The sequence below is a fragment of the Drosophila ficusphila genome, unplaced genomic scaffold (genome assembly GCF_018152265.1).
Source record: "Drosophila ficusphila isolate 14025-0441.05 unplaced genomic scaffold, ASM1815226v1 contig_855, whole genome shotgun sequence".
NCBI lineage: Eukaryota > Metazoa > Arthropoda > Insecta > Diptera > Drosophilidae > Drosophila > Drosophila ficusphila.
The window spans coordinates 17068-31786 of NW_025064807.1; the positions used below are offsets into that span (position 1 = coordinate 17068).

Sequence of the window (14719 nt, forward strand, 5' to 3'; positions counted from 1 at the left end):
AAAAATGTAATTAATAAACCCATTAAGGACTTTTGGAATCAACCTCTATTTATATTAACTTAATTAACGGGAACAATTGATGTCATAGAAGCTCAAAAAAGCTGCTGAGCACTTTAATTTTAAAAAACTAATTGCAAAATTGACATCATTACGGCAATTTTTCACTATTGTGAAATACAACGCAATGCAGTTGGTTATTCTACTCCAAGTGCTTACTGTATCGTCACGTAATGCCAGCCAAAAATCCCGAAAAATACCAGAAATACCCACAAAATGAGTCACGCTGACGGCACTTTCCATGCGAAAACGCGTTAGACCCTTGGCAACGGCAATTCAGGGTCCCACCCGAGATACTTCACAAGCGCACATACACACACAGGCGCAGCTACGTGTGCCATCTTGCTTTTTCATCGGAAAATTTTCCAGAAACTACGCTCGAAAATTACGAAAAAATAGCCACCAAATGGAGTGAAAATTTTTTTAAATTTAAGTTTCGTGCAAATACGTAAAATAAAGTCGAGTTTGGTCAAAAAATCTTTGCTAAACGATCGCTGGAGAATTTTTTCAATCAAGCCAAATGGGTGCGAAGCTGACGACGTAAAAATTTTGTGTGTACCAACGAAAGAGCGGAGGAAGCGGACGAGGCGAGAGCGCAAAACGGAGAGACCGAGGAAAGACTCGCGCAACAAGAAGAAGCAGCAGCAGCACCGACGAGAGTTTTCTCTCCGTGAGTCTGTGTTTGTGCGTTGGCTTGTGCGCGCGCGTCTGTGTTGGGCGGAAAAATGATGGAAAACTACGAAGAAATTCGCCTGGGCCACATTAAGGCCAAGGATCTGGGCGACCAAGTGCCCGATGCTCCGCAGTTCTATCCGCCAGCAAAATTTGATTTTGGCGCCGAAATTCTGGCCGCAACGTCGACCGAAGTAGAAGCAGAGGAGGCGACAACAACCGAAAGCAGCGAATTGGTTGGCAAAGCAAATTGTGAAATCAAAACAAAAACATTGGCTGCCAGGGAAGAACAAGAAAATGGCGCCAATTTGGAGCAAGACACCAAAAATCAGAAAAAGCCGGCGGGCGGTGATGAAGAGGAGGACGAGGAGGAAGAAGAAGATGATGAAGATGAGGACGACGATGAGGAGGGAGGTCACTGGGACGAGTAACGAGGACGAAGATTCTAGCTCAGATTGCTCATCCTCGGTGGGTCCTGACTGGAAGCTCCGCTGGCTGCAAAGGGAGTTCTACACAGGCCGTGTGCCCCGCCAGGTGATTGCCAGCATAATGCCGCATTTTGCCACCGGATTGGCCGCTGACACCGATGACTCCGTGCTTTGGGACTACCTGGCACACCTGTTGAACGAGCCCAAGCGGCGCAACAAGCTGGCGACGGTAAACACCTTCGACGATGTCATCAATTTGGTCAAAAAGTCGCAGAAGATCATTGTCCTTACGGGAGCAGGGGTATCCGTGTCCTGTGGCATCCCGGATTTCCGCTCCACTAACGGGATATATGCACGTTTGGCTCACGATTTTCCCGATCTGCCCGATCCGCAGGCCATGTTTGATATCAACTACTTCAAGCGAGATCCGCGCCCGTTCTACAAATTCGCCCGCGAGATTTATCCCGGGAGTTCCAGCCCTCGCCCTGCCATCGATTTATCAAAATGCTGGAGACCAAGGGAAAGCTGTTGCGAAACTACACGCAGAACATCGACACCCTGGAGCGGGTGGCAGGCATCCAGCGGGTGATCGAGTGCCACGGCTCCTTCTCGACGGCCTCGTGCACTAAATGCCGGTTCAAATGCAATGCCGATGCCCTGCGAGCGGACATCTTTGCCCAGCGGATTCCAGTGTGTCCGCAGTGCCAGCCCAATAAGGAGCAGAGTGTGGACGCCTCGGTGGCTGTTACCGAGGAGGAACTGCGCCAGCTGGTGGAGAACGGCATCATGAAACCGGACATTGTCTTCTTCGGCGAGGGTAGGTGTCGTTTATATAATTTGTGTCTTCTAAACATTGCAACCTCTTTAACTATAATAAAAGCAAAAGCTTCCAACTCAACTATCAGAGCGTTTATTTCAGAACTAACCAATTTTTCTCAGATTTTAAATGCAATGCACAATAAGAAAAATATTTCGTAATCGCCTCTAATTGGTGCACCCCTGCGTTTGCTTTTCCTATTGCCACAGGTCTGCCGGATGAATACCACACAGTTATGGCCACCGACAAGGACGCTTGCGATCTGCTGATCGTTATCGGCTCTTCTTTAAAGGTCCGACCTGTTGCCCACATTCCCAGCAGCATCCCGGCCACGGTGCCGCAGATCCTCATCAATCGCGAGCAATTGCATCATCTGAAGTTCGACGTGGAGCTGCTGGGCGACTCCGATGTTATAATCAACCAGATTTGTCACAGGCTTTCGGGCGACGATGACTGCTGGCGGCAGCTGTGCTGCGATGAGTCGGTGCTCGACGAGAGTAAGGAGCTGTTGCCCCCGACCACCATCATCACCATTATCATGTTAGCCATCACCTTCACCATCATCGCCACTGCAGCTCGGAAAGCGAGCGGCAATCGCAACTAGACACGGATACACAATCCCTGAAGTCAAACGGTTCCGCCGACTACATTCTGGGCTCAGCTGGCACCTGCTCGGATAGCGGCTTTGAATCCTCAACATTTACGAGTGGAAAACGATCCACTGCCGCTGAGGCGGCAGCTATCGAACGCATTAAAACGGACATACTAGTGGAGCTGAACGAGACTACCGCCCTTAGCTGTGACCGTTTGGCAGCCGGAGGACCGGTCACTACGGTAGAGAGCTATCGACATCTTTCCATAGATTCCTCCAAGGATAGCGGCATCGAGCAGTGCGACATCGAAGCAACCCCCAGCTATGTGCGTCCCAGCAATCTGGTTCAGGAGACCAAATCAGTAGCGCCCAGTCTGACGCCCATTCCACAGCAACGAGGAAAGCGACAAACGGCAGCTGAACGCCTGCAGCCTGGAACATTCTATTCGCATACCAACAACTATTCGTATGTGTTCCCAGGAGCTCAGGTCTTTTGGGACAACGACTACAGCGAAGACGACGATGAGGAAGAAGTAAGAGGAAGTACCAGAACTGGTGATCTCTTCAGCAATTTGGCGCCAAACTATGAGGATGAAGATGAAGAAGCCTGCGATTTGAACGCCGTTCCATTGTCACCATTGCTCCCGCCCTCGCTGGAGGCACACATAGTCACCGAGATAGTAAATGGAGCCGACGAAGCTTGCTCCAACAACAGTCCCGGCCAGAAAAGACCCGCCTGCATTACAGAACAACAGCAGCCAGCAGCGAATCCAGCACCCGCAGTTGAGACCGAAACTCCGCCACTGAAGAAGCGGCGACCTAGCGAGGAAAACGAGCAGTTGATCCAAATAGAAAGATCAGAAGAAAGTCCGCCTCCAGGACAGTAATCAGCCGTTTAAGCGTAATTTTAGCCCTGCTAATAGTGTAGTATTTATTTTAAATGCAATTTAAACCAACTTGTAAACACACAACAGAAACAATGTCCAGAGAAGCTCCGAAATCGAAGCAGAGGGCCATGTTACCAATTTCATTACCAGGAAGTGTAGTGAAATCAGAATTGATACTACCCTTTGTTTATGCTTGTTTTAAAAGTAAATAGCTATCGATTCCGGTTTCACGAAATTTCTGAAGAAATGAATCCGGAACTAGGACCACTAGTTAACTCAACTCGAGGCTTTAGACATCTGACCCTCGTTGCTTTACGCCTACCCCAAACGCCCGTTCCGTTTTGATATTTTTGAAAAAGCTCTTAGTTTATTTATTATCTCTCTTCAAAACGAAAAGCTGTAAATGTTAGTATTTTATTATATTAAGTTGTTATTGAGGCCTTTTTAGATAAACGAGAAGAGATAAGCGGAAAGTTGAAAAATCCTCTAGAAAGCAGGGTTTCTTTGTATTCAAAGAGAAGCAGCGCCTCAACTTTAAATTTAGGTTTAATCTTAAAATATTCATAACTATGCGACTACAACCAGAAAAAACAACACCTAGATATAGTTAAGAACTAGACACAAACACTCTGTATATAAGCACTCGGCCCTAATTTGTACATGTACATGATCCTTTTTCTACTTTTTATGTTACTTCTTCCTTTTAAAAATTCTATCGGTTATGGCAACTATTTTCCAACATTAATACACTCGCACCCACATCAGATTTGATCACCATATATATGTGGTTATACAGATATGAATACAAGTTCGACATTTGGTGTGTGTGTTTGAAATTTTTAATCAAAAACTAGCATAAATATTAGCCACCAAACGCAGTGTAAACTTAGCAGTAAGAATTTAGTCTATATGTCATAAAAGTGTATTAATATCCAGAATATAAACCAATCTAAAAAAACAATTTGAACATTTGGAGTTTTATTTAACAGAAAGAGAAAACATTAAGCCTTTCAGTAATCTTGGATGACTTTTTTGGTAGGATTAGTTGGACAACTAATTTTGTGAAAAGTATGGGTTTCGAATATATTTAATAAATTTCTTGCAATTTTTTTTATATAAAGTAAACAAATATATGGGAGACTTGTTACTTCTCTTATAGCAAAGCAAAATGTATTTCCTGAAATAAACCCACCCAAAGAAAAAAAGTTTATATATTTCAATACTTGCAATTTTGAATTCGGTTTTATTAAGTATTTTGACATTAGCTGGTATCTTAAGGTTATCTAGATACATATTCTATCATTAAGGTTGCCTTCTTCAAAAGTATGCCTTATACCATTAATGCTCTCCCTGCAGAGGCGTGCGATTCCGGAAAAAATAAAAGAAGGAGAGAGCGCGCTGGCTGGATATCGGGGACCTTACAGACTAGGAGCGACTTCGAATCGCCCGGCTTACCGACTGAACGATGTATGCTAGACTTTCTGACTAATTTCCTGGGTTGCTTGCTTGTGCTTGGTTCTATTTATATGAAATATGACAATCGTGGGGCCTAAGGTAGGCGACGGAACTTATGTACAAATAACAAACTTATGCTATACAATCCCCATATATATCTAGATAAATATGTGTTGTATGCATCGTTTTTCTTTACTCTTACTTTTATAAAAATATGCGTGATTTAAAAAAATGTAATTGTCCCCAATTCAATGATCTCTATACAAATGTTGATATATATAGAACTCTGACTGATATAACATGAGCGTACAGCTACGGTCTACAATTTACGATATAATCGGTATAAAATAACGCGCAGTGAGACTTGAGTTAGTTATACAATTGTATCATGGATGCTTGATCCATTCTAGGCAACGTTTGTGTTTCGATTTCCAGTGCTAACAAAATACTTCAATATGTATATATATTCGTTATATATATCCTATATGCATAAGCACTAGTATACACGTATAAAAGTGTGTGTTTATCGGTGATAACTTTCGTTTCGCTTTGAAAAAGTTGAAGTCCGCGCACTATAAAAACGGCAATTTGTTGGTCTTGTGGGATCTTGCCCTACCCGGATTAACCTTGCACTTCAGCTGGGCAATGAGGTCGGAGATTTTCAGCGCCGGACCGACCTTCATGCCCAGCAAGGGCATTATGTCGTCCTTTGTCAGTTGTAGCAGTCGCTTCCCGTCAATCTTGTTCCGGCTGAAGGTGTCGCAGTGGGCTGTGCAATCGTTGACCCGCAGGAACTGGGACACATCGTATACATTCCACGAATCTGGTACCAGCTCCAAGGTCGCCTCATTCGAATCGATGTCGGCCAGACGGGGAATGTACTTGTTATTCGTCGCAGAGGAGTTCTGTGGGGGCAAACATTACAGACGGAAATATAAAAATTGTTTAAAGGTGTGGATGAGTTTTGGGTAAAGGCTGGATGATGGGACGGTTGGATGTGGGTAGTTTGTGGGTGGTTTGTGGCTGTTGCGAGTACCAAAAATAACAGTGCGTAAATTAAATTATATACAAATTGTCGCTTTTTATGAACGATTTCGGTTATATACATTTATGCAAAAGTGTTACGGAGCCATGACACAGTGATTTTGGATTAAGAACCGTCGTAAAAATTTGGATCAAAAGCAAAATCTTGGCTTGGACCTTTAAGTTTCTTAAACTCATGAGAATTTTTTAAATTATTACTTTAATATGTAAACGTTTTAAAAATATTTAAATCGTTAGTCGGCATCTATGCTGCTTTAAAACCACTGTGACACTGGACTTTTCGTTTAGATGCATGAGCTGGACTTCAGGCGGGCAAGTTGGCGGGCAGGCGAGCAGGCGAGATGGCTCTAGATGGATGACTCTACGCACTATTATTCCGCTAAGTACTCACCGCAATGTAACTAGTGGCTTTGCGGCCCACAGTTGGTGGCGCAGGAGATTTAGTAGTGGAAGATTTCATTACCATTTTGTTGCTGCCCGTGGCGAGAGTTACCAGCGAGGCGGATCCGCTTCCACTGCATGATCCTGTGATCTGATCACTGGAGGACTGTGTGGTGGACTGCTCGGAGATGTGACTGGTGCTCCCGTCGCCGTCGCCGTCCGCGTCAGGATCCTCCTCCTCGCCCTCTTCCTCGGGCTGATTGTTCTCGTAGAAGGCAGCATTGTGATGCTCCGGCTTTAGCTCAAGTTTAATGCTTAGTTTCGGCAAATGTGGCGTGGTCTTGAGCGCGATTGTACGGGATTTGACTAGTATATTAAACAATTGGATATTAATGACTGCACTTTAGAAACATATCCTAATTTCAGAGACTCACCCGGCTGAGTGCTGTTGTCGGTTGGTGTCTTTCCTCCAACGGCGCCTTTCTTGGGCTTCCTCTTGCGCTGTATCTTTGCCTTTGGCGCTGGTTTGGCTGCCTGCTGCTGGGCAACCCGCGGCGGTCCCTCCAGCTTGTGGTTAACCAAAACACACCAACCGACTGGATATATATCGGCCGATTCACAATCTAACCACTGGTCGTACTCGTCCGTCCATCCATCGAAGTGAACCTTGAGGAGTCGGCCCACAACTCGCGCCACCGTGGCCACGCAAACGAGCCGTGGATCCATGAGATCTGCACATTCCAGACTCATGCCAACCTCGAATCCGTGGTCAGGCACTATTCGGTGGAACAGGTGCTGGCCGGCGGCTAATGCTCCTGTGTCGCGCAGGTAGCCCTCCCAGGTGAATGTACGCGAATCATAGCCATTCGGCGGGGTCACCGAAATGCTGTTAGCCGAGCAAAATCCAGCTGGGAAGATACACGGACTCTTTTCATGGTAGCAGAACCTAAAAAGGTAAAACGATTGTTAATGGGTTTCGTAGGCTTCAGGGCCAAAAGCTCACCAATCCGACCCTGAGGCATCCGGCTGATAGGAATCAATGCGTATCATCATGTATCCAAACTTGAGAACCGCCATCACAGTGGCTGGGCAGATAGACGAGAGATTGAGTGGATCCACCGCCTCCAGCTTCATGCCCTCCACAAAGCTATTGGTCTTGCCATCGCTGTAGTACTCGTCGAAGGTGAAGTTCATCTTGAACAACTCAATGGTGGCGTCGTCCTCATGAACCTCGATCATGGCTTCGCGTCCAGCTGGAAATAAAAAGGAATGCAAATAAACAAGCAGTTTAAGGAGAAGCAAAGAAAGAAATTTAAGCAAAGTAATGTGTTATTGTGCATTAACTTTCCTAATTAATGAACATTTCGCTTACTCACCCAACATACGCTCCAAATAGTCCTGCGGGGCGGCCAGATTATGGCCCACTGTGGTTGCCCAGCCCACTGGATGGATGATGGGCGAGTCCTCGTGACACCAGAAGCCGTCGTCCGAGTCAAAGTAGCGCAGGAAGAGGCGCTTGCCAACGATCTTGGTGACGGTGGCCAGGCGCACCTGCGAAATGCGATCCTTGTCCACGCACTCGAGATTCAGGCCAAGGCGGAAGCGCGACTGCAGGCTGTCGTTGATTTTGTTGTAAAAGTTGGAGGGAAGAGTGCGGGCTCCGGACAACCGGCCGACCAGGAAGTCCTTCCAGTCCTTGTACTTGTGCTCGATGGTGCGGGGCGGGATTAGGGGCTTGCCCCGGGTGGCGCACCACCCCACCGAGTGCACCTCGGCGTTGCAGAGATTGACCCAGAAGTCGTGCGAGTCCGTATCGAAGCCCTCGTAGCTCATCAAGGCCTTGTAGCCCTTGATCTCCAGGATGGTGGCCACCCAGAACGAGGTGGGCGTCTGTCCCGGCTGTATCACCTCGATGCTGTCGCAGTCGGTGTTCTCCACCTCCACCTTCATGCCCACGCCCAGATTGTCCCATACTTCGCAGCCGGGTGCATGTGGAAAACAGGTCACAGGTGCCGCATTGAAGTTCTCCTTGCTAAGTCGAGGTAGCCAATCGTACGAGTGTGTGGGATCGTACATCCGCCGCCGTATGCTGATGATCTTCTCCATTTGCGGACACGGAACAGGGAGACGCTCGTATTTGGGTATTTGCGGCAGGTCATCCTGCGGGTAAACGTCCTTAAAGAGTCGCAGGGCTTTGGGCGTCGGAGCCGCACTCAGATAAGAGTTCGGTGTGGCTGCTCCTTCCCCTGCGCCTCCCGGAGCTGAGGCATTTCCCACCGCTCCGCCGTTGAGGGCAGCAATCGTTTCGTCCGCGGCCATTTGTACATTGTTGGCGGCGGCATCGCCACCGAGGGACATTGGCTCGCCAAAGCTATTCAACTGGGTAATCTTCGATTGGTCCGTGATGCGGAAGCGGTAGTTGGCATTCTTAATGTGCGCTGCCTGCAAATCAAGCTCGATATCCGTGTGTGGGGACTGCTGCTGCTGGTCGCCCGGTATAAGCTCTTCGTTGGCCTCCGAACTTGATCCGGGAACTGGGGAGCTGGTGCTTGCCTGGCCGCCCTCCATTTTGCTATTGAGTACCAACGAATACAGTTCGCCGCGGGCACAGGCCATGCTACAGAACCGTCGCGATTTCGTGTAGAATGTGTGCTTCACTCCAATTGCTCCACAACGCTTACAGACAGCTGCGGAGAAAAGAGGAGACTGTGAGAAGATATTCAATTTGTATAAATTTCATTTCCTACTCAGACTTACTGCTATCCTGCCTTACAAACCCAAATTCTTGCAAAAATTGAAAACTTGAATCGAGCATTCAAAATATTTAAATCAAATAATAGTAATCACACATAAAAAGCTTGGAAATTATTATGGCTGAGAGTGAGTCGATTAATACTTATTTGTCAAAATTTAGTCACCTCTAAAATATATAACTGGTCTCGTTTTTTTAAATTTCAAAAAATAATTTAAGCATTGTTATATTTTTGAAAACTGGTCATACTGAATTTTGAAGAACTTTAATTCAATAGATGTTATTAAAAAGTTAAAGTTTGCATTACGATATTAAGAAAGAAAGATAGTTATTTAGATGATTTAACTGATTATATGAACTGATGTTTAATAAGAAAAGGTTTTTATTTTAAATATTTTCCGCCTCATCAGGCTGTTTTTAAAATCGACCCACCCTATTGTGGAGCAACCTTACCCATGCCGTCTTTCTGTATGGGGATCACCGATGGGTCAATGTTGCCCTTGTAGGCGATGGGTGTCTTCAGCACCAGTCCCGGCCTGTTCACTGGCTCGATCTTGCGCGTCTTGCGCTGGGAACGCATCGCGGAGGAGGTAGAGGCGCTGCAGCTGGCGGTGGTTGCGGTGGCATTGGCTCCCTTGGCCAGGCTGTAGGTGCGCTGCATTTGCTTGCTGGAGCTGGGACAGGGTGCTTCCGAACTGACCATTATGTTGCCGAAGGCATTTCCATTCAGAGTGGCCATCGCAGGTGCCAAGGTGGTGCCCAACAGCTTGTGGTGCAGCAGGCCGTCGGCCAGTGGTACTAGCAGATCGTGCTCCACTCCCGGAACACCCAAGCCTCCGGGCAACTGGGTCATGCAGGAGGACGATGACTGCGATATATCCTTGTCCGAGGAGGTCAGAAATTCGGTGCCGTCGTACGAGTTATTGTCCTCGTTCATCATCACAAAGTCGTCAATATTAATGATCTCCTGCTTGGGCTCCATTCCCGATCCGCCATCGTCGTAGCCATCGTCCATTTGACCGTACACCTGCTCGTCATCGTCCACAACCGGCTCAACTGCGCCGACGCCGACGCCCATTAGGGATCCGTCGTGACCGGCCATGCCCACCATTCCGGTGTCGACATCGCCATCTATGGCATAGTTCTGGAAAACCGCCGCTGCCGCCGACTGCTGAAGCAGTTGCTGCTGAAGACCGCCCATGTGCGCGAATCCATACAGGTTGTTCGAGTTGGTTGCTATCAGGGTGCCCGGCTGGACACCCAGCGCCGCAGCCGCCGCCGCCGCCTGACCAGTGAAATCGCCCCCCATCAGGCTCATCATTGGATTCATTTCCTTTTGTTGAGCAGGGAGGGTGTTCGGAGTTTGGAGATTGGAGGTTGTTCATGGTTCGAGGTTCGATCATTGGTTTTGTGTGTTTTTGTGTCGAGTTTTAAATTGTAACCAATACATAAATCATAGAAAAGAAAGTAGAAGAAATAAGTAAACGAATTCCAATTTTTCAACTGAGAGAGACAAAAATGATCGTTTGGAAAATGGGCCAATCCCCAAAAAGAGTACATGTTTAAACCTAAGGAATTTGGGTTTGCTTGCGACTCCGAGGACTATCAAATATAATGAAAAGTGATTTATTCAGACTCGGTGACAGTTTAAAAGCAGATAGTTAATTATATTTACTAGTCTTCGTATTGAGAGATTGGCTTTTAAATCAAACCGTATCAAACTCACCAAAGTGGGCTGATGGGCGGAGAGGTCCTCCATAACGGAGAGTCCGACAGTGGGGTGTCCCAGAAGATTGGCTGCATCCTCCAGTGAAATGCGCTCCGAGTTGTACTGACTACTCATCCACATCATGCGCAGTTCGGCCGGATTCATTATGAGCAGACTTGATCAGTATTGTAAACACATTTATAGGTTAATTTCTGGGATGCTCTTCATAAAATATTCTTTTCAAACCGACTTTCTTGCTTGTCAACTCGCATTGGAACAACCCCTGAAATAAAATTAGGTAGAATAAGTGCATTTTGTTTTTTACTTTTATAGTGTTTTCATCAAAAGTTTTTATAATGCATGTATGGTTTAATAAACCTTTTGTATAAAGAAGTAGCCTATTCTTGTCTATATATGATTTATTCATTTTTTTTATTTAATTTTTGAAAATTTACTTGTGAGGTGATTCTAATTCATGTGAATTTTTATTCAATTTATACATTTATACATTTGCTTAAAATTGTAGGACAAATGTGGGATTCTGAATATTAATTCGATATTGGCGTTTCTACTTTGTTTAGTGTTCTCCCTAGAGAAGATGTATGGGATATGAGCAACAGTTAGGCATTTATTTATTATTTCGTTGTCATTCCAATAGGTAAGAACTAATAAACAACTTTGAGACAGGTAAAAATGCAATTCGAAATGTTTTGGTTGCTTCAATTTATAGTTAAAGCTTATTGTCCCGGCAAAAGTCCCGGCCATATGGGCCGGAATTCCTGACCGATTCCCAGCGCTTTTCGTTCTGCGTTTTGTTTGTTTCCTTCGTTTTTTGTGACTTTTTGCACGCAGCTGCTGCGCACAGCGAAAAGGGGCTGGGAAATGTGATTAAAGACTTCCGCCGCGGGCTGCATTTTGGGAAATCGTCTTCCAGCAGTCGCCACTTGGAAATTGAAATCAAAGACATATTGAACAACGATAGAAACCATCCGAACAATCTACATTTTAAAATAAACGTAGGTGCGAGGCACATCACTCGCTCGAAAAGTCAATGAAGCGTTTGCGCAGACAGCGAACGCGAACACAAAAGAAAATGCACGATGCTGCTCCCTTTGGCCGCAAACTTACACTTTTATGCGAGTTTTACGCGTTTGGCTAAAGCTTCGATTGCTGCTAGCACTTGTTACTGGTCATTTTATGGCTTTTTTAATGCGTTTACCGAGGTATTAGACAGTTTTTTGCGAGCCAACTACTTTTGCATTTGCGCCGAGCAGGGATGGCAATTAAGTGACAGGGTTGCACAGTCGAACATCAGCGTTTTGGCATTCTTTTGCCCGCTAAAAGCCAGGGCTACAAGAACTTGCGCGTTCGTCTTTCAATAGGAAACCGTGATTACCGATTCTATCGATAAGAGTCGATTTCTAACTTACTTTGGTAATTGTTTACAAGTGCGGTGCACGGTAAATACAGCTTAAAAAAATAAAGTAAAATATGGAATCGATGTGTTTTTTCTAAAACTTCGAAATCCGTTGGCGGAGATTAAAAATTTTGCACCGTTTTTTTGTTATTAACAATTAAAGATTCGATTTGTAGTACAAATTCGGGTCTGAGTGACCGTATTTGCATGTGATGTGCCGATTATTGCAGTCGTCTGGTCGCGGATTATTGCAAATACGGTCACTCAGACCCGAATTTGTACTACAAATCGAATCTTTAATTGTTAATAACAAAAACGGTGCAATTTTAATCTCCGCCAACGGATTTCGAGTTTTAGAAAAACACATCGATTCCATATTTTACTTTATTTTTTAGCTGTATTTACCGTGCACCGCACTTGTAAACAATTACCTCGATTCCATATTTTTACTTTATTTTTTTAAGCTGTATTTACCGTGCACCGCACTTGTAAACAATTACCAAAGATATATATAAAATTTGTATACAACTAATTCTATATTTCAAAAAATATTTTTAAATTTAATCGAAGTAGTACTAGCTGAACGTGCCCATTTGACTGTGCGCTATCTCCGTTTATCAACACTGTTCGACTGGTTTGTTGTCAAAAATGAGAAGAAAAAACAATAGATAAGTTAAATAATAGCCACAAAGAATGCCTGAGAATGCAGCCAGCTCGTTTCCCCCGGATCCTGCCTTTCGGAATGCCCGTAGCCAACTGGGGGGCAGCACCTTTGGGCAACGGCGCGAAGACATCTTTCGTCGTCTCCAGGAAAGTGCGCAGCGAATCTCGCTAAAGTTCAGTGGAAAAGAATTGGCCACGGAACGCGATGAGTCAGTCCAGGAACTCTGTGAATCGCTCGAGGAGCTGCTTACCTATGGACTGAGGCAATCGGCAAGTGGATCTTCCTTCAGCGCCGCAGGTTTCATCCAGAACATGCAAGATATAGTGTCCGGAAATGCGGGTGGGGGCGGAAACAACAATGACGCCACTTTCTGGGAGTTTTGCCAGACGCATTTGACGCCCCACGAACGCCAGCGGTACCTGGAGCTTAGGCAGATCTGGACCAATTTGGGCCGAGGTCGTGCCTTTATTCGCGCCTCACTGAACGAAAAGCGACTCCATAGCCACATTCTTACCTGGCTGAGCGACGAGGGGCAGCTGCATCGTTACTACACACCCTGGTCGCTGCTGCTCAACGATGAGGCCGCAAAAAAGCTGCCTGAGATTATAGACTCCCTTCGGGATGTTCTCTTCGCCCTCAATGTGGACTGCACGGAGCTTAATGCACCGAAAAGATCGGCGCCAACTGTTCCCGTTAAGGAGGAGCCTATTATTTACGCCCCAAGTCCTGTGCCTGTGTCGGGGCGCCAAAGTAGACGTACGTGCACTGCCGTGGAGCGGCCCATTCAAGGAGCCAGTTCAATGGAAGATCTACTTAGTGTCCTGAAGCCCATCGAAGCCGTTGAAGTGCAGGAACTGATCTCCAAGGAAGCCATTGAAAAGGAGCTCGCTAAGCCGGTGGAAGAGATCAGTGTGGGTCCCTTTGATCCCATCGAACCTGAGTTAGAATTTCTTAAGACACCGTTGCCCGAGTTTTATCCTCAGGCAGCTGCTGCGGAGGCAGATCTTTTTGAAGACCGCAGCGATACGTCTTCGCAGTGGAGCAAGTCCTCCTCCTCGGCGAACTGCGTTGCCAACAGCCTGCAGCAGGCGGCGTTGGAGGAGCAGGTGAACGAGCTTAACGAAAGGTGCGCTTTACTGGAAACACGGGTTGCGGAACTAAATCTGCAGAATCGCCTGCTTATCCGAAGGCTCACCAAACAGTTTGAGGAGACCGGCATTGATCCCAGCTCATCGCTCTGCTCTAATTTCCTGATCACCATCCCACACGTGAAGCTCACCAAGACGGCGCGATCCGGTTCCCACTACACTTACGAAGTTCACATCACGATGAGACAGCGTTTGGAGCACTGGACACTTTTCAGGCGCTACAGCGAGTTTAACAAGCTGCACAAATCGCTGCTGCGGACTCACCCGGTGGTCAGTTCAGTGGATTTTCCGCCCAAGAAACATTTCGGCAACATGAACCTGGTCTTTGTGGAGGAAAGGCGACAGCAGCTGCAGATATATTTGCTTAATCTAGTTGAAACTCTGCCCCAGGTAGAGGCCTGCAAATCGAAAGCGGAGCTGCAAAAGGTTTTCCCCTTCTTCAGAGATAAATAACCGCTTTAAATAAATATAAGCTAACCAAACTCAACCAAGGAAGCTCGAAAAGAACAAGTATTTCCCCTCATCTTATATTTTGTTATAGAGATTTTTACTTATATGCGTAATAATGGATTTGGTCCAGGTGCTGTAATAAATGATATTAAATAAAGTTAAGACTTTTTCATCTAAGAATGTGTTTAAATTGCAATAAATTGGTTTTCTAGGATATGGGCTTATTTCTTATTATGTCTGATATAAT

General features: G+C 45.9%; 4 protein-coding genes across 6 annotated transcripts; 3 read left to right on the forward strand and 1 right to left on the reverse strand.

Moving 5' to 3' along the window:
- Window positions 1-344: 344 nt before the first annotated feature.
- LOC108100886 (NAD-dependent histone deacetylase sirtuin-1) lies at window positions 345-4414 on the forward strand. The gene is given in 5 exon segments (XM_017204996.2): window positions 345-1142; window positions 1144-1624; window positions 1627-1974; window positions 2184-2489; window positions 2492-4414. Coding segments are annotated over 5 exon segments (2469 nt in total). The 5' UTR covers window positions 345-782; the 3' UTR covers window positions 3466-4414.
- A 251-nt stretch (window positions 4415-4665) lies between these two features.
- Window positions 4666-12102, reverse strand: LOC108100878 (polycomb protein Sfmbt). Of its 3 annotated transcripts, none has more exons than XM_017204972.2 (8): window positions 11922-12102; window positions 10812-11076; window positions 9539-10418; window positions 7710-9020; window positions 7337-7586; window positions 6768-7279; window positions 6344-6699; window positions 4666-5813 (listed from the first exon to the last, which is right to left on the reverse strand). In XM_017204972.2, the coding sequence occupies exons 2-8, from the start codon at window positions 10956-10958 to the stop codon at window positions 5481-5483; spliced, it is 3789 nt and encodes a 1262-aa protein (XP_017060461.1). In that variant the 5' UTR covers window positions 10959-11076; window positions 11922-12102; the 3' UTR covers window positions 4666-5480. The 3 variants fall into 3 exon arrangements, with proteins under 3 accessions (XP_017060461.1, XP_017060462.1, XP_017060463.1); XM_017204973.2 differs by having other exon boundaries at window positions 6416-6699; window positions 11922-12100; XM_017204974.2 differs by lacking the exons at window positions 9539-10418; window positions 11922-12102 and having other exon boundaries at window positions 10812-10910.
- Window positions 11114-12175, forward strand: LOC108100792. The gene is given in 3 exon segments (XM_043209393.1): window positions 11114-11928; window positions 11931-11975; window positions 12065-12175. Coding segments are annotated over 3 exon segments (240 nt in total). The 5' UTR covers window positions 11114-11844.
- A 626-nt stretch (window positions 12176-12801) lies between these two features.
- Window positions 12802-14649, forward strand: LOC108100858 (sorting nexin-29). Its single transcript, XM_017204938.2, has one exon. It carries the CDS (start codon window positions 12904-12906, stop codon window positions 14473-14475), a length of 1572 nt encoding a protein of 523 aa, XP_017060427.1. The 5' UTR covers window positions 12802-12903; the 3' UTR covers window positions 14476-14649.
- Window positions 14650-14719: the final 70 nt, after the last annotated feature.